This window comes from Solanum verrucosum, unplaced genomic scaffold (genome assembly GCF_900185275.1).
Source record: "Solanum verrucosum unplaced genomic scaffold, falcon-dt-bn FXZP01000102.1, whole genome shotgun sequence".
NCBI lineage: Eukaryota > Viridiplantae > Streptophyta > Magnoliopsida > Solanales > Solanaceae > Solanum > Solanum verrucosum.
The window spans coordinates 1,169,815-1,190,601 of record NW_026019930.1 but is presented as its reverse complement, the minus strand read 5'-3'; the positions used below and the strand labels follow the sequence as shown (position 1 = coordinate 1,190,601).

The 20,787-nt window shown below is 30.0% G+C and overlaps 3 protein-coding genes across 3 annotated transcripts in view; 2 read left to right on the top strand and 1 right to left on the bottom strand.

The window, feature by feature from the left end:
• The window catches only part of LOC125829551 (uncharacterized), a 123,427-nt gene that overhangs the window by 18,279 nt on the left and 84,361 nt on the right, over positions 1–20,787 (top strand). The window lies entirely within an intron of this gene.
• LOC125829498 (uncharacterized) lies at positions 5,092–6,298 on the bottom strand. The gene is made up of 2 exons (XM_049508717.1): positions 5,992–6,298; positions 5,092–5,882 (listed from the first exon to the last, which is right to left on the bottom strand). The coding sequence occupies exon 2, from the start codon at positions 5,866–5,868 to the stop codon at positions 5,350–5,352; it is 519 nt and encodes a 172-aa protein (XP_049364674.1). The 5' UTR covers positions 5,869–5,882; positions 5,992–6,298; the 3' UTR covers positions 5,092–5,349.
• LOC125831543 (protein DEEPER ROOTING 1-like) lies at positions 18,289–20,627 on the top strand. Its single transcript, XM_049510708.1, has 4 exons — positions 18,289–18,355; positions 19,606–20,213; positions 20,321–20,483; positions 20,608–20,627. The coding sequence occupies exons 1-4, from the start codon at positions 18,289–18,291 to the stop codon at positions 20,625–20,627; spliced, it is 858 nt and encodes a 285-aa protein (XP_049366665.1).

Below are 20,787 nucleotides of genomic sequence, written 5' to 3'. Positions count from 1 at the left end.
AATTCAACACGCCTTCCCTTTGCTCCCATTCATTTTATTGTATATGACTAATGTTTTGATTATCTTATGGTTTAATCTAATTAAATTCCCCAAGAATGGTCATTTCATTTTACTTTCGAATTAAAGTATATATATATTTTACTACTTAATTTTTATTTTTATTTTAATATTAGCCTTGTCATTAAATTATTTTCCTTTAGAAAAATTCCCCATTGGTTCATTTTCCCTTAAGATAAATAAATGACAATAATAAAAAACAAAAATGATAAAAATAATAATAGTAATTTAAAAAAATAAGTTAAAATAAACGATTTCTTTTACTTAGTTAAATTTTTTTTTAAATAGTTAAAATAAACGAGTTCTTTTACTTAGTTAAAATTTCAAAAAAGTCAAAATAAATGAGTTCTTTTACTTAGTTAAAATTTCAAAATTAGTCAAAGTCATGATGTTTCTTTTACTTAGTTAAAATTTTAAAAATAGTCAAAGTCATTTTTAAGTCAAATCGTCGGTCAACCGCAAGTTAGCGGACATTTCGAGGGCCTAACACCTTCTCAGAATGTACATTGGACTTCGAACCCTTTTATTTTTCAGTTGATTTTATCTGTTTAAATCTTTTGAAAACCTTAAACTTTTTTTCTTGATTTTTTATTAAAAATTAAGTGGCGACTCTATCCTTTTGGAAATTCGATTTCTCTTAAATCATAAGTTAATCGATTTTTCGGAAAACTTAGTCATTTTTTCTTTTATCTATATAACAATACAATACATAACACAATAATTTAAATACAAGATAGCAATACAATATAATACATAACATAATATTTTAAATACAAGATAAAATACAATACATAACATAATAATTAATTGATCACAACAATAATTTAGAAATCCGGTAGGTCGTTTCCAGATTTAGCACTATTCGGGAAAAAAATTAGGATATGATTCTGAGAATTGTTGTGATTGTGGTTGTGACTGCATTGTGATGGTATATGATATGGGTTATTATTTAGCTGATGATATATATCCTAAATGGTCTACAATTGTTCAAACTATTCGTGATCCTCATTCCCAACAAAAGAAATATTTCGCGATGAAACAAGAATTGTGCCGAAAAGATGTTGAACGTGCATTCAGAGTTTTGCAATCACGTTTTGCAATTATTGCAGGACCGTCACATTTTTGGAGAAAGGAAGTGCTACATGATAAATGACTACATGTATTATACTACACAACATGATAATTGAGGATGAACGTGATCTCAATGCACCAATTCAAGATGCCGTAGAGGCTCCAACTTCAACTATAGAAATGGTGATAGATGAAAATCTCCGGTTTGAACAATTTTTAGCTAGACATAAAAAAATTGAGGACCAAAATGCTCATTTTGAACTCCGTAATGCATTAATAGAGCATTTATGGGAGCAACGTAATAATTTTGAAAATTGAGTGTTTATGTAATTGTATGTCACTTTTATTCGAATTTGTCCCCTAATTTATGTATTATATTATATTTTCTTGCAATTTATGTTATTTAAAAATTTAGAATAAAAAATAATTTTATATCACATTAAAAATTATATAAAGTAATTATTTGGGAAAAAAAGAAATAAAGAATTTATATTATGAAATAAGAAAATAAGAATGAAATAGAAATAATAATATAATATTGAGGGGAGAGAAAAATATTCATTTTTAGAGAGTAAAATAGAGAATTGGATTGGAATTGGTTGTCCGAAAAAATAGAGAACTCTATATTTGGAGAGTAAAATAAAGGATTGGGTTGGAGATACCCAAGATTGTTATAATATATTTTGCTCATAAGTGAGCTAATGTATTGTCCTTTTAATTTTAATTTCAACTAGCAAATAAATGTAGTAGATTGATTAGAAATGAAACATATCTTTCTAAATTTAAGTAAAATAATAGAGTAGAGATAATATTAGGGGTGTCAATGGGACGGTTTGATTGGTTATTATTAAAAAAATATATTATCTCAATTTTTTTGGTTATTTTATAATGTATAATCTAGATTTTTTTAAAAAAATCATCCCAAACCCAATTATGTGACAGAAGCAGTATAAAAATTAGCCTTTTTTTTGTTGTCTTATAGATATTTTAAGTTATTAATTATTGTAATTTATAGTACTTTTTATGTAATTTTTTAAATAACATATGTTACTTTCTATATTCCAATTTATGTGACTGATAAAATTTTGAGAGTTCAACAATTTTTTTATATGTCTTTTAAATATTTTAAGTTAATAATTATTGCGATTTATGGTAATTCTTTTTGTCATTCTCGAATAATATATATTACTTTCTCGGTCCCATTTTATGTCTTTTAAATATTTTAACTTATTAATTATTATAATATATAATATTATTTATATAGTTCTGAAATATATAAAACAAATTAAAAAAAATAAAAATAAAGCAAATAAATTAAAACGGAAATCAAAGGTAACAGAGGTAATTAAACACATGAAGAAAGCAATGGAGTGGTTCCATGATAAAGCAATTATTATGGCATATAAACATGATTACAAAACAAAGGGTCTAATTGTCCAAGCAAAGATCTAAGAAGTGGCTGTGTCTAGAAAAACAAAGTATTATTAGCTTTGAAAAAAGCATGAAATGACCGAAATAGCCTCAAGTTCCATATCAATTCCAAATAGCATACATGTTGACGGAGAGGAGGCTGCTTACACAGGTGCCCGTGCTAGCACGGGTCTAATATCTTAGTATTTTTTTTATTTTTATTTATGTGATATAGGTTAAATTTAGAAAGGTGATTAAATTTTAATATGATTTTTAGATATTTAAGTTATTAATTATTTTTGTTTGCGCAAATTTAATGTGAAGAGGTCCATACTTTAAGTATTTTTCGTCATCGATCATTGAGTTTTTACTCAAAGTAGTTACAAGATATAAATAGACATTATCGAAATTCAAAATAATAAAGCAATAACTATAGAATATGACTTTAAAAATAAAAGTCACAGCTAAAACGGATTTCATAATTTCAAAAAATTGATACACTAATTAAATTAAAGTAGAACAAAAAAAAATAAATTAATTTTTTTTTAAAAGTAGAACAAAAGAAATAAATTTTAAATTTTTTTGGGAAAAAATATACACTGATTAAATTAAAGTAGAACAAAAAAAATAAATTTTTAATTTTTTTGAGAAAAAATATACACTTATTAAATTAAAGTAGAACAAAAGAAATAAATTTTTAATTTTTTTTGATGTCTGTGATTAATATATACTAGGAAAATTGTTAAATTTAAGCTTACTTATTACCTACCTATTTAATTAGGTCATTCGACTTGGTCATCTCAGCTTTAATTTGGAGCAGTAGAAAACTTCTTTTTTGGAGCTCACAATTTGTTTGTGTGTAGTTCTGACTCGTGAAGAAATTTCATCTTTACACATTAGTTTCTCCCAGGATAGAGCAGAAATTTATTCTGTAAAAGTGATAATTCAATTTACACAACTTCAGCGAACTCAAAATGCAGAGCAAATAACACGACTCAACTATATATTTTTTTGTAATAAAAACAAATGCAGAGAACAGTTTTGAGGGGAGGAAGAATTCAGATTTCAGTGTCTAAATTACTGATTTGTATGATTTTGAGGGGACATTTGTGCTTTTCGATCATGGTCATTGTTACCAAGCAATAATACGATGAGATTGACTTATATATAGTTAACTGCTTCGCAAATCAAGCTAATGTGAACAAGTGATTTCGCAAAATTGATAAGTACTCTTTAAGGTTTATCGCCTGAAATGAGGTTATGAATTTTTCGGATGAGCAATTATTTAGCATCAATATGTCGATAAGTACTCTGCAGAGGAGTTTCTTATTTGAACACTCTCTTTAAAAACATTGATATAAACAACTCTGCCATTTCCAGGTTTAAGTAGTTCCATTTTCACCCGAAATCCTGAAGTTATATTTACGTGGATTGGGTAAACACATCTGTAATATTTCAGACATCGAGATGTAGAACAACTTCCCTCTCATAGGTCGCCCTGGTTCTGACGTGCGCTAGTGAAATTAGTTGAGTATACTAATCTAATGACAATCAACCAGACTCGAAAAAAATGTAGTATGAGGACTATTTTATTGCTCTAAACAAGACATACTTCATTACCACGCGTACTTTTCTCTTTTGTAGATAAGTGTACTATATTTCATTGCTCTAATGAATTAGTGATTAAAGTCGTAGTGTATATTATAAGTATACTATTGTTCGGTCTCACAGAGCTTAAGTAAAGAAACCAGGACCAGAACAAAGTTCATCTGTGACATAATCATTAAGAATGAGGATTCTTTGTACCAACTTTCCCCTGTAGTAACTTGGAACACGACGAGAACATGATTGAGTTGGTTGAATTACAGTTGAAGTTTGGTGACCATCAGGACAGAAGAAAAAAGGATGGGCCAAAAAACCAGTTTTAGGTGATGTGTAGGTTATCAAGATGTACTATATTCTCATTTAACTATGTAGGGGAAGTAGCAGGAAAAATGGTCCTCGTTGGTCCCAGAGAATGTAGGCATGGAAACCAGTGTCCTAGGCATACTCTAGTACTCCACTTGTATAACATAATAAGACAACTACTGTTCCGATTCCCAATTTATATGACGGTATTTGACTGATTTGAAGTTTAGAAATAAAAGATTGAGATTCTCTTCATCAGAACAAGAACCTCAGCACATGTTCTAGTAGAACCAAGATTACAACAATATATATGGTGTATTCTCACAAGTGAAGGTTCAGAGAAAATAGGGTGTATGCATATCTTAACCCGGAGCAAAGTGGCATGATAAACACAGTCAATGAAGCAATAGGTAACAATAGAACACGAACTAAAAGATACTATGCAAGTACTAATAAAGAGACAAGAAGAAGAGAGGACTAGCTCAGTCTCTCCTACAAAAAGGTACTACAACACGGGCCTACCTGGTAACCTTCTACCATAATCCTCCACCTTCAAACCTTTCTATCAAGGGTTATATATCAAACCTTCTTATCTAGGTCGTGTCCTCAGTAAACTTGAACATGTGCTATGCCCATCTCTCACGCCTCCTCATTGTTGCATCGGCACAACTCCTTTATACATTAGAACCACACAAATTTCAAGAGAGGCAAGATTATAGCTTAGCTAAAAGATGGTTTCGCATAAATAAATATTTACAGGATACATAAGGAAAGCTAATCAAAACTGCAAAAATCTGTTGGACAAGTAGTAAATATAACAATTGAAAAGCATGACCAACAGTTAATTTAGAGCTACAACTATTCCATTCCATAAAACAAACTGCAGATTTGCTCTGTTTTGTTTCATTCACAACCTCCATCCAATCCCATAGCATGAAACGAACTCGAATCCACCAAAGAAATTGCAGGGATACAACTTTCCGATCGAACAATCACCGTGTGCTTCATCTCTCCGCTATTCTCCGCCGGACTACTAGACATCGACCTAAGCAATTTCGGAGATTCAAAACTCCGCCTCAAAATCTGCCTCATTGCATCGATTAAGTGAACAGTCGGATTCAAAGGCGGACGAGACGAACTGAAATTCTTACAGAAATTCAGATGACGATTCAATGCCTCTTCAGCAGTAATCAACATCTCACATCGAATGATCTCGTCCTTGATAGCCTCCGCACACAATCCACAAATCCAATTCCCTTGGTACCGCTGCCGGATTGTTTCTATATACGACAGAGTACATTCCTCCGTCAAACCACAGCACTCGCATTTGGCGAAATCAACCTCCATCGGCACTGTAAGTTTTGCTTTTACTGTTTGTGCTTCAGCCGCTTTCATCATAACTGATTCACTGATTATCGACATCGTTATTCGTCAATCTGGGAACGAATTTCAACGCGAAATCAAAAATTAATCCAAATTCTCAATAACAAAATCCGAGCTCAAAACAGTTCATAAATAACCTACATCCAAAATCAATACACTTACCAAGCAAATACGGAAACGAAGATGAAAATTTATGCAGAGAAGTTTGCAAAAATTATAATTGTTCCTTTTTCTTCTGCTTAATTCAGATTTGATGTTTACACAACTTATACGGAATCCTTCTCTAATTTTCCTTCTCCCACTGGCCTTCCTCCTTGCTTTTTACCTCATGAACAATATACGTATCCATAAAGGAAAAAAATTACGAAAACTTCAACACTTTCTCTATCTCAAATTTCAATTGGACTCAGAAAATCAATGAATTTAATACATAGATTGACATCAAACTAGAGAGAAAGAGACAAAAGTGATAGTTTATTTTGTGTTCCACAAAAAAAGAAAATGTTTGTTTTTGAGAGATTTTGAAGCATATATGGAAGCATGGGTGTACAAAATCGAATCAAATCGTAAATCGAGTCAAATCAAAAAAAAAAAAATCAACTAGTGGTTTGGTATTGAAAAAAAATTCTACTATATTTGGGTTGGTTTGGTTTTAACTAAAAAAAAATCAACCCGAGATCAAACCAACCCGACATTATATATATAATTTTAAAATTTTATTTTATACATAAAAATATTCACTTTGATATAATTTTAAATATTTCTTATACTTTTTCATAGTTTTTATCTTTTAATATATTATTTCAAGTTTGAAACCTAGAATTCTGAATGGTCCAATAAAATTATAGTCCACAAATGTTGGTAATTATAATAAAGCTTAAATCAAAATCAAATTAATACTAATGCAAAGAGAAAATCAATTCAACACTAAGAATGACAATAATATTGAATATTTATTCTTTAGTTTTACATCGATTTAGACAATTAAAATACATAATCTAATTTTAATTTCCTGTAATATTTAGTCATGTAACTAATACTTATTAAAGTTACTTTAGCATGATTTAGTACTTTTAAATTATGATCATTTTCATTATGACTTGTTAATTTGAAATATTTGTTTTACGCGATTTCATTATTATTATTATTATTATTTCTGTTCGATATTTTAGTGTCATTAATCGTATCATATTGTGTTATTTTTTGTAAGAAACACCTTAGATAGTTGTATTGTGGTAGGACTAAAGAAATATTTGAAGTACAAGTAAATTATATGTTTGTATGAATACTTTACCGAAACAACCCGAAAAATCGAAAAATCCAAAAAAACCCGAGGTTGAAAAATCCAAGTTTTATTGGTTTGGTTTGATTTATACATTTAAAAATTCGACACAAATGGTTTGGTTTGATATTTGAAAAATTCGAACCAACCCGGTCATGTGCACCCCTATATGGAAGTAGTGACGAAGCGGGGTAGGGGAGGACTCAGCAGTGGCGGGTCCAGAATTACTGTTAAGGGGGTTGGAAAAAAAAAAGTAGTGCCTAATATTTGGACTTGGAATCTCAAGAAAAGTTTTGAACCCCTTAACCAGTAAGTCAATGTTTAATCCTATATTTGGGAGGTTCGAAATCAATATATAGACATAGAAGTTCTTAAAAATATCTTAAATATACAACATAATTTTTTTCTGAGAGGGGCAACCTCTAGGTCCGCCCCCGGGAGGAGGTAGGGTGGGTGGGGTTTGAGCCAAAGAGAGAAGGCACAATGACTGATTGGCGGTTTAGGGGATCCACATCATCTATTGCTGTCAAATTAAAAATTGCCGGCTGTATTATAGTACATTGCCAGCTGTTCTTTCAGTATTTTCCCATAAATTATAGGGAAAAAAGGTTGAGATTCTAGTCCGTATTTTTTTATTAGTTAAAAGAATCTAATGTTACCTAATTAAGTACATTTTTTTAATTCAATTATTGTATATTACATTTTTTTAATTCAATTATTGTATACTGATTCCTCCACTAACAATATTTTTTTTGTCGTTGTAAATTTACTACTACCTTCAAAATTAGTCTGTCAACCAAGACAAATGATGATAAAATTGTTATTCAATCCGTATTCATTCAAAAGAACAATAAAATAGTAACCAAACAAAAAATTGAATTTGATAAAAAACAGAATTCACAGTGTGTTTTTTGAGAAAATTATTCCCTTAAATGTATTCTGTATAACAAAATATATCTTTTCAAAATAGAATAATTTACTCACCAGTTTAGGCGGTATCACAAGCACTGGCAAAAAATAAACTTACTCGACAACAATATATTAAGTGTAAAAAGAAAAAGAGTAGAAGATTAGAAAAATTGTAAGAAATGTCTAAGAATTTATCGCACCGGTTGAGAAAGGTTACGTTGTTCTAGAAAGGCGCATTTGAAAATAGAAATAATTAAATTTTGTTTAAAAAGATTACATGGATCATAGGCGGTCCAAATTGATCCATCATAATATTTTTTTTAAAATGAAAAATTAAATTGATATTTTTTATAAAGCTATTATATTAGGAAAAAAAGAGTCTGACATGTACTCAAATAAATTATAAGAAAATAAATTTGAGTTAAAACTTAGCACGAATTGAATTATGACCCAATTTTAACTTATTTTGATTCAACTCACCCATTTAACTACCCGAGAAACGTAACCATGAGAATTAAGAGTGATAAAGGAACCAAAGTGCATTTATAAATTATAATTATTTTCTCTCTTTAATTTTCTATCCCTTTTCATTTAAATAAATTATAGGAGATAGCTAATGACAAAGAAGCACGTGTGGATGATAGATCACCGACATCTATATCCAATATATTACTCCTCATTACACAAGGAAATGAATATTACTAGTAATAAATGGAGCACCACATGTGAAAATTAGGTCCTAATTTGTAGTTTACGATTTAATTAGATCTAATTACGGAGTTCATTTACACTTCACAATCCACCCACAATTTTCTAATTGTAGATAAGTATTGCTTTCTTTTTAACATAAATGGAATTTTCCATGTTTAACTTGAACTCAAGTTTTATGCTAATCTTGCATTATAACCTTAATTGCATAGCATATGCTTCATTGTCAAGTTGGAGACTACAAAAGTAATAGACTCTAGACTCTATTATCAATTACCATTTAAACCGAAGAAGATGGTCAATTTTTTAGATCTCTTAGGTGAAAATGAAAATTATTTTTACAAAAATTATAAGATATAATTTTTTTTTATTGAAAACTACAAAAATCAATTTACTGCATTCCACCCGTAACCTATTTGTCAAATGGTGTCTAAATACTTACTTTGTATTTAATATTTACATCAAATTAATGTTAATTTATCGATGATTGCATTATACAACAAGTATTTGGTTGTTTCTAGAAGGAAAAAAAACATAGGCATTATAACATCAAGAAAATAAAAAGATGTTCCGCTAAAATAAAGTCGCTTTATAAAGGCAGTCGCCAATTGTGCCAACTTGTCGCTGGAAACGAACCCTTTGTGGCTGACTTTGTAGGAAAGTAATAGAATTGTAGAAATATAGCCTGCCCATCATTTTCCAACTTGTCTTTAAAAATAATATATTATGTTAAAAAATTTAATTCCATAAATTAATAAAACTTCAAGTTATCACCTTAGAGTTTTTTCTGCTAAATTTTAAGTGTTCACCATAATAGTGATTATTATTTAATTAACTCGATTGTATTGAAGAGTCGAATATCAAATTGATGAAAAAGAAATGCACTGTGTGGTTTTTGTATATGAAGTTGGATCATACTTTCCTCGTAAATTAATTTTTGGAGTTGTGAATTACGCTCTAAATCCTTTTATAACAGATTAAAATAGTTTTTATATCTCTTTCGTGTCCAATATTGGTGGTGGCCACTTAATTATTGGATTCAAAGAGTGAAGTCTACGCTAGCCAAAGTTGGCCACTTACCCATTATATTATTTGTTGTTAGGTTTTAGCTTTAAAGAAACAAAGATTAGAGGTCACCTTCATATCTTGATTCTTTCCTTTTAATTTGATTATACCAATAGTGCATGGATCGGACTAAGTGAAGAAAGAAACTGATTCCTTTTTTTTTCAAGAGAAACTATCATGATATTGAAAAGGACCCACTAAATAATAATACAAAAAGTGTAAGAAATCGAAAACAAATCTCATCTTTCATGCATTAATGAGAATCAAATAATAATTGTAATATTATTATTGAACCATGATGTTAAATTAGGTCTTCGGCCTAACTCACACCCCAAAAGCTAGCTCAAAGGGAGGAGGATTGCTCAAGCCTTATAAGGAGCTCATCCATCTCATTAACCACCGATGTGGGACTTTTTGTCATTCTTTAACACCCCACCTCACGCCCAGTGCTTAACATCTGGTGCGTGGACAATTTTTGATGAATGAAGAACCTTTCATTCAGAATGGTTCACTACCTTATGAATGGATTTTCTTAGTGAATTTGGATTAGTTGGACGTAGACGAAAAATCTCAACCATTAAAAAAGGAAAGTGATGAAGTAGTTTTCATGGTGCAGGAAGCATCAAGGGTCCTCAGTTCACATGGTGCTGTGTGTTAAATATCAACACATTAGCACGTTATTCTCATGCCTTATGCTTATATTGTCAATTCTATAGATAACTCTTGTGAGTTTTGAACCACTGATTAGAAGGTTTAAAATCAATATATACATATAAAAATTCTTCAAAATACGTAATTAAGTAGCATCATTTAGAGGAAATTTTGGAACATTGACAAATAAGGACTTGCCACTTAAAAAATTCCCATTCTATCCAATAGTTTCTATTAACTAATTAATCATCGCCCAACATGTATTAGTCAATGCATGTTCTTGGTTTTAAAGAGTGCCTATCCTCCAATAAATAAAGAAAAATAAAGAGGTAGTTAGGTCACCTAAATCAAGCTTCTTGTTACTTGGATTTGTTAATCTATTTACCATCAAGTCATCGAAAACAAAAGTAAAAATGTTTTTGATTCACAACAATAAAAACATATCTAATGGAATCTCACAAGTGGGGTCTGGAGAGGGTAGAATATATGTAATCTTATTAATTTCTTGTGGAGATAGAGAGATTGTTTCCGAAAGATTCTTGGCATAGATGCAGCAAATTCATGTATAAAGAAAAATGAGACTGTGAAGAAAATATAACATGTAACACAATAAACAACATACTGATATACTAAACAATGATAAATATCAACGTGTAATGTCTTTTTTAAAAAGTGTAAAAGATGAACACATCAGATAATTTGAAACAATAGAGTACTTTTTAATTTTATGTTTCTAGATTCCACCGCTAATTAGCATATGGTATAGTAATTATGCAAGTGATAAAAAAAAAAGAGCAATTATGCAAGTCATGTATTTCCATTTCTTGGCGATAACACTATTAACATTTTACGTTGACCTAACTTTAATACAAGGTAATACATTATTTTATTAAATCATAGAAGATCATTATCTTATCGATCTGCAGTATTGCATCTAGGATATTCTATTACGAAGATACTTAACATCCAAAATTATGAAATAAAATATAGAAGATTTAAAGAAAGAAGATAGAAGATACGAATTATATACCTTTATTCAAGCAAGTTGCATTCAATAATTTAGTCATTTCTTATTGAAAAAAAAACAATTTCATTGAAGATTCATACTTATTATCACTAAAAAAAAATATTTGTATTATGGTACTACAAGTTTATTAATTAAAAAATTTAGGTCCATATATATAAAATACAAAAAACTTTAATCCTCTTATGATTGGAGTTATTACTCTAGTAGTAGTAGTAGTACATTTTTGACCAAATCAAATTAAATAAGCTCTGTACCAGTCCCCATGAATTAGGAAATTAAGAAATATGCGTGACTTAGAGATTGAAATATAAATTACTACTATAATTTATGAACTGGTGGACAACATGTTATAAGTCATAGCAATAATTGATTTAATTGCATAGCAATAATTGCTAAGGATGAGTATGTGTTACCCATAAGTCATGATCACGTGAACAACAATATGAGTTGCGATGAGATCATTGAGATTGTGTTCACTCTTAGTCAGATGTATCGAGTTTAAGTATTTGGAAATCGAAAAAATTTAATTAGAAGTGTTACTTCAAGAAATGAATCCTGGAAATTGGAATACGCAAATTCAAATATAATTGAAAGCTAAAATAAATATCCGACATCGATGAAAAAAAAGGTCATAATCACGTGGATCACTCTTCGATAATATTATATTTCTATAATTAATTAAAGCAAGTGAGTTTATTAGAGATGATTTGGCGCTTGATAATCTCTTTTCCAATTTGCTAAGGAGTCCAATTAATTAACATTTCTTTCGTGGCAAAAAGTGGAGAAAGCAATAGTAATAGGAAATGAATAAATGAAATATATATCTTTAGAATGAGAACTAATTGTGTGACTTACATTAATCAGTAATCACTAATCACCCTTATTATCTACAATTTCTTTCAACAGGGACTTAATGACGGTTTTAAGTCAAACAATATGCAAAGTTAGCTTGTCTAATTAGCAAACACAAACGATCCAGATAGAGTTTCGATTTTATCACTGAAGTTATATTCATCGTCTATGTAAAAAATTTAAATCATCAAGTCACCTTTATACCTACGAGACGACTTGTCTTGTGTGGGTTTGGGCTATGAAGAGTTGCTAATATTGGGCCTTGTACGTGTTTGGGCTGTAAAATATTGGGCTGCGATTACTTGTGTCTATGCTATAGTGGGCTGAGATCTGCTTCTTAGTCCAAAAAACAAGATTAACTAGCATGTTAAATCAAAATGTCTGTTGAGATAATTATGGACATGAACCATTCAACCATCGAATTTATATGTAATATAGCTAGGAAACCAGTTGAATGACAGCAACATATTTGTAACTTTTTAACTTCTATTTGTTGGAAAAATGATTCTAGTATCTCAAAAGAAATAAATACTTGAAAAGAAATATTATTTTATGTCAATATAACTGTTTTCTTTATTTCCATATATTCTAATATTGGCAGCTATATCACAATATTAATTAGCCTATTTCCTCCTCCATTAATCACTCATTGTGCCGTTGGTAGCTTATTAATGTGGCAATTGAATATTGTCATAATGTTATTCATTTGAGATGACCATCTGTTTGCATTAGTATATACTAGTATTATCTAATCTTATGTGGGGAAAAAATTGAGATGAAGAGAAATTTCTTCTTCTCTTTTAAAGAATCTTTGTTAGTTTCTGGCTCCTAGTTTTATACTAGAAGAGCTTGTTGAATCTTGAGGGATACATCTATATCGGGTGAAATATCTTTAAGGACAATGTCTCTCGACACGTCTCAAGCTATGAGAATTTCCTACAAAAGTTTGTGACGAAGTATAAGGTTTTGTGAATTCAGTAGAAGTGTTCGTGATGAAGGTATTTTCCGTTAAATTTACAACACTATTCAACTTGATTAACCTGAAAAAGTGTCAATATATCTTATATAGAAGTCAATTGTTTATCCATCAGACTCCATTCAAATTTATACGAAGATGCTTGACTGACCATGAAATTCAAAAATGAAATAAAAACTTCTAAAAATATTTTTTTTATATTAAATTGCCCAATGAAATTCGAGCTAGATAGTGAAAACACTTTTATGGATTAGAGAGGTCCACATGATGGTAGTGATTTGTTTAATTTGAGCTAGGTGAAAAAACTTTCCATATTTGGAAAGTCACATATACACATCGCAAGAAATAAGGTTAGATTTGCAAATCACTAGAAATCTAGAAATTCACCCACATAGACTTTATATGCTTTTTAACCTTATTGGTGCATGTGAAGATAATTTCTCTACAGTCTTCTTTTTTCACTTTGTTAATCTCAAGGTTATAGGGATCTTAAATTAAACAAATCTTCTAAGCAAGTTCATGACGGGATCAGTGACGATTAATCTTTATTTTCCCTTATTTGTCTATTCCGTAAGTTTCTGCAGTTAGTTAAATTATTAAATCTTTGGTAATTGAGTTGGTGATGCTGCTAAAGTCTTCTACTAGTTTCTACTTTCTACTTCCAACAGATTGAATTTGAGAGTGAATACATCAAGATCTTAAATATAATAATCTTACAAGAAGACGTTACAGAGAGCGTGTCTAAAGCGGAAGATATTGTCACATACACCAAAAAAAAAAGTAGAAGCATTAGTTGAAAAATTAATTTTTAGTTTTTCGCTCTAATTTTATGTTATCACGATCATCAATGATAAAATTGTGCAAAGAATATATAGTAATTGTAATGAAGATGAAGGAAGGAACAATTTGTAGATACCATAATTTAATCATATACGTTCATCAAGTAATCAATCTAACAGGCGAGATTTGTTCTTCCTTAAATATTAGACATGGACTCTATATTTGTTGGATCACACACAAAAACTGTAACATATTATCGACTACCTTTATCATGCCAAAGGTAGTTGAGAGAGACAGAGTGATGACGTGGGGCTTATTTGTTTACAATGCCATAGGTAATTTGGAGACACACGAGCACTAAAAGAAGCTATTGTCAGGTTTTAGTGGCCATAAATGCTCGATCATATAGGTGACAATAAATTTCAAAAATTGACTTGTGAACAGGGGCGGACCCACGTGGAGGTCAGGAGTTCACCCGAACCCCCTCGTCGACAAATTATACTGTATATATAAGGTCTATTTCTGATTTTATGAGTACCTATTAAAATGAACCCCCTCAAATATAAAGAGAAGCATGGCTCAGTGGTTAAGGGGTTCAACTCTAATCGAAAGTGCTAGGTTTGATTCCCACTTGCAACATTTTCCCATTTGTTTTTTTTCTTTGAAAGGTTGAATGGGCTCTTGCTTTGGACTCAAATCAAACTCTATTTCATTGTTTTTGAAAGGCTGAATGGGCTCTGGTTTCGGGCTCAAATCCCAACTCAATGAAACGCTTAACTGTTTTTGGTTCAATATAAAACTTTATTATTTTTGTTATCATTATTTTTCTCTCTATACTATTTCTTTTTCTCAATTTATCTTTGTTTAAATTTATTAGACATATTTTAGATACTTTTGTCTTTTATTCTTCTTATTTATACTTCTCATTTTATTTCTACATAAGTTTCTTTCCATGTACTAACGATGAATTATTATTAAATTTGAAATTGATTTACAAAAAATATTATATAAATTAAATTAAATTAAAGTTAATCGAATGAAGAGTTTAAAAGTCGTGTATAATCTTTTAATAAAATCTAATTAATTGATTTTCCCCCCTTAATTTTATAGTATTTCTTTCTTATTTTTTTCAGTTCGATTTTAAAAAGATGAAAACTAAACTAAACTTATTTGTTCTATTCATCATTTGTCTTTTTCACAAATGAATAACCTAGTAAATTGAATTAAATGAACTAAAAAATTGACGATGTCAATTATTTATCTTATGAATATATATTATAATATCTTAGTGATTGAATTTTTTAAAAAGATCAAAAAATAGAGTAGAAAACTGCAGTATAAAAGAGAAAAAAAACACAAGAAATATTTTTTTAAAAAAAGCTCGATGAAAAAGGGTAAAAGTAAAAAAAATTAAACGCGACATGACAAGGCAAGTTAAACTTATTGGATTCAGATTACTAGTTTCCTCCTATCTCATTCAATTTTTTATCTTGTAATTTTCACATATTTACTTCTTTATATTTTGAACCCCCTTCACAAAAATCTTGGATCCGCCACTGCTTGTGAATCGTATTAATATGTATACCGCGTGAAACTTAGTTTGAAAAGGGGAGTATTATGGGGCATATGATCACATCACATGCTTATATTTGTCTTTAAGCAATTCTTCATATTAACCTCTCCTTAATATGACACGTACATACAGTACTATACTTAAAAGACAAAACCAACTGTTTATATTAATAAAAAGAGAGTTTAACAGTGAAATCCAATCATTCATTCTTATTATAGCGTTAATTAAGCCTCGTACCATGTAAAGAGGGAAGATCTTGGAAGAATTAAGTATTAATTAGTATTGGTCCTAATCGTATCTCAAATTAATTAATCACACTCTTAATATATTTATGAATTAATTGTGGTGATTTTGACTTCCAAGTCAACCCGACCTCTTTGGTGCACGTGTTGGTCTAAAAATCATTTGATGGCCTTTTGGTGTCCCGACACCTGGTGTTCTTTTTATTTTTTATTTACCTTTTACCTTTTTTTGTTTGTAAATTTACGTTTATGTTTTTTTTTTTAAAAGAAATATATATTTTTATTTAAAAGACTATACTTTTAAAATATATTTTCATCAAGCTATACAAAAGCTTGTAAATTGTAATTTCGTAGTATCTCATATGCTATCATACATACAAGATTTTAAGGTTAGGGAGGTTTCCTTAGCTATCAATAGCAAAATATAAGTAAACAATCTTATTTTTTATAATAGCAAAAAAAATAATACAAAAAACTACAATAAATATTATTTTGTATAATGGAATTTATTTATTTTTGTAAAATTCTTTTTAAGGAAAAATTAGCAAATTTTAAAACATACCCATAATGGGAATCAAACGCAAGACGCAAAAGAAGCAATATTCAACTTGAGCACCACAAATGGCCGCTACACCAATCAACTATTTGTTGACTGGGGAGCTCACTATTTGATTTTACACTATTCTTTTAATTTTTTAAATAAATATATATAGTTCGATACAAGATTAATTGATGCTAGCACTCGAAATATCAATGTGGGTAATAAGTGATAATGAAATGCATAATTTATATAAATCTTTTGTTTTTTCAAATGCGATTCTAGTTTCCAACCCATTCATTCCTAAAGCTATTTACTTGATAGTAGATATAAGTGAAACATGGTTAAATAGTCAATTTGACTTAACTTAAAATAACTTTTATATATGTAATATTTACTTTTAAAAACCTCACTAATTAATGGCATGTTTGTCCTTTCTAGCTAGTTATATGAAAAATAACTTTAAGCCTATATATTTGTACAATTTTTTTTATATAGATAGTATAATATTTCGACGAAGAGTATGATTCGATTAGCTATCCTGAGCTATATGCAGCTACGGCCTCCGCCATTATATATACACTTCATGCACCAACAAGGGTTGTGGTGGAGTGATAAATACTCCTTCATCATTAACCATTGAGGTCTTGGGTTCGAGCCCCATTGGGTACGAAGTCGCCTTTGTTAGGGAGCGTTTTACCCCCAATGTGGGACGTCCTGGCGCAAATCCAGATTTAGTCGGGCTCCAATGTGGACATCGAACACCGGGTGAGAGCGCTTTACCCCCAATGTGGGACGTCCTGGCGCAAATCCAGATTTAGTCGGGCTCCAATGTGGACATCGAACACCGGGTGAGAAACAAACAAAATACTTCATGCATCTACGTTAATAATACTCCAAACCTCCGTGAATGTGTGTTTTACAAATTAGGTGCAATATGATTATTGAATATAAGCAAATTGCCAAAGAAGAAATTTTATGTAAGAAAAATGTACATGGAGTACTTAATTAAAACTCAAAAATTATAAATATAGTAGAACATTCCATTCCGTCGACACATTTTAACAATTTTGATTAGCTAGATAAGATCTTGTCTATTGCTTAATTACTCAATCTTAAGCACATAAAGTTTGACTCTCTCAAGTCTCAACACAATCAAGAAAAGAAAATTCTAGACATAGGTACTAGAATTTTGACTTTATTTATGTGATTTAATTAATTAACTACTCATGTTATTAACCTTTGGATATAGCTAATGGTTTCTTTGAAATTAATACTATAGTTAAAAAGAATTGCTTAAAATTTATGCCTAAAAGGATGCCACAAGATTAGGATTAATGTTGAATATATGTCATGGATTGATGCATTTCTAGACTTATCTTTTTCAATATATTTTGGTTAAACACACTCTCCCATGTGTCTATCTTTGTACTAAAATGCGTTGTTCCATTTTTGTCCATATAATTATACAAATTAGCCTAGTTGGTACTGTGTACATACTTTTTACACCTTTAAATTGATGAACATAGACATTTTTTCTACTATCAACTTGGGTGGTAGACAAATTTAGGAACTTGAACCATACTATATAATTAATCAACATTCTCATGACCATCTTTATTTATTACTGTATGTATTACTAGCAAAACCTCACTTCTTATTGCTTCTAGGATCTGCCATACACGCTCTACATCTCTTTTTATTACACAATTTGTATTTGTCTACAAAGTGGTTTAATTTCTTCAAATATGAAGGTTGGTATAATTAAGTTAGCATATATATTTTTTTAATTATGGTAATTAATGTTATGTGTTTTGGAGGTTTTGTTTATAATTTGGTTGTTGTTTTGGGGTTTCATGCAGTTGTTTAGCTGGATGCAAAATAAGTTCAATGGTGGACAAGGGAACAAAGTTCAAACCAAAAGTAAGTTTTTCTTTCCCCTTCCCTTTGTAGTTGTTGTTCTTCCTATGGATCTAAAGCTGACATGCATGCTATGACTATGATAAAAAACAGTTTTTAGCGTTGATAAATATGTACATTAATAAGAGTACTCAAATATTTACTGTCATTAGATCCAATATCGCTATAAGCTTTAGTAGCATTTACGAAGAGAGCTAGTAAAACATATATTTTGCGACAATTAAGCTATAATATATATATATATGTCTTGTTGAAAGTAAATACCGGGGCGTAGCTATACTTTTTGTCAGAGTTTCCAATTGGACACTCTTCGTCAGAAAACTATTCGTATATATAAAATAAAATACTCATAAACAAAGTGGTTAAACAATATATTTTGGACACCCTTGACACAACAATATGTTGTAGCCCATTGGTTTCAAGCACCTTGAAAGAGCCAAGACAGGTAAACTTAAAGTGATTGTGTGTTTGAAAGAGCCAAGACACTTAAAATTTAAAGTGTTTGTATGTTTAAATCTCACTAGCATCGGCTCTTTTATTTTACTTTTCTCATTTGTCCAAAGTAATCCTGGACATCCTTCGTAAAATTTCTGACTCATGATTTTACTAAAATCAAACGATGACCCGACCAGCTAGCTATCATGGAGGTGGTTTGTTCATATATATATATATTCAAAACACTAGCAAGCTGATTTAATCATATATATTCCCATCTACAAGACAATAAATTTCGAAATCTGAGAACATGCTGGAGTGTCTCCATGCAACATATCAAGGTTCCTTCAAGACTCAAGTCAAGAAGCGGTTGAAGTATATACATAATATAATCAACGGATTCAACTGAACCAATATTTTTAACACATACCATATGTATATATATGAAAATTTCAACAAATACATATATAATACTCAAAAATCGTAATTTTATAAATGTAAAGAGTTCAGTAATTAGGAGAACCTAAAAGTTGAATCCATTTTCTAAATTCTAAATACCCTCTTTAATTAAAGTAGGAGCATATACACAATTAAACCTAGGAGCTTGGTCGTATTCATTAGATTTTGACTCAAACATTATATACCTGTTTAAAAAGCTATTAAATTTCAAATTCAGTAATCTCAAACAATCAGTAGATCGTTCAATGACATGTTAAATCATAAACTTCAAATAATGAATCTGCTCGATTCAAAAGTTGCCTTTTAAGTGGAAAATTGTTTAATTTATTTCTAACTCTATTTATATATATACATTACAGATCAGCCAAGTAAAGAACCTCGAAATGAAGAATTCAACGGTTGGCCTGATTCATTATTAGCTATTGGAACTTTTGGTGCTAGCAGCAGTTCTCTAAAACCAAAAAATCAAAATGATAACGATAACGATAATGATAATGAAATCTCAGAGGACGTGAATTATTACAACGAGGAAAGTTCCTCTCCAGATTTAGCGGAATTCACACCTGAAGAAGTTGGCAAATTACAAAAAGAATTAACAAAATTACTATCCAAAAAACCCGCAGCTGCTGCTAAATTAGCAGCAGCCGAAGGTCGACAGGATGGTAATCTCCCGTTAGACAGATTCCTAAATTGCCCCTCAAGTTTGGAAGTCGATCGAAGAACTTCAAGCAGATTTAGCAGTACTAATTCGGAGATTTATGAAAATCTTGATGAGGAAGAAATTGATAGGACTATTAGAGCAATTATTGGAAGATGCAAGGACCATGTTTGCAAAACCAATAATAAAAAAACAGTAAATGGGATGAAATCCGTTACATTTCTCCTCAAGAAAATGTTTGTTTGCTCAAGTGGTTTCGCACCTACTCCTAACTTGCGAGATACATTTCCCGAATCGAGAATGGAGAAGGTAAATAAATTTAAGTTACGTATAATTTCATATGTTATCATGAGTCAAATAATATCGTATTTGGTTAAATTTTTAAAATTTGCCTAACGTAAAAATTTATGTTGCAGCTTTTAAGGACAATACTTTCAAAGAAAATAATCCCTCAAAGTGCGTCTAGAATATCAACAAAGAGATATTTAGAGGACCGATGTGCACCAAAGGAAGAAGTAGAAGATAAAAAACGAGACAAAACTTGTGATGGATCTAAATGGGTCAAAACCGATTCGGATTGTGAGTATTATTTAATTTAATTCAATTTAATTTATATACTAAGTTTTAAATTTAAACAATTATTTTCTTAGCTTAATTAATCTCACTATTTGACAATTCTTTTTGTTTTTTTTTTTTTTTGCAGTTATTGTTCTGGAAATTTGATAGACCTCTATGGGTAAATAAATGGGATTTTTTTTTGTTTTTTTGGGTAGGATACTTCTTATTTTTCCATGGTTGTATTAATAATATACTCACAATTGATGCAACACATGTTGTGCAATACGGAAGAATCCTGCGTTTTGTACGTTTGGGAGATTTTAAT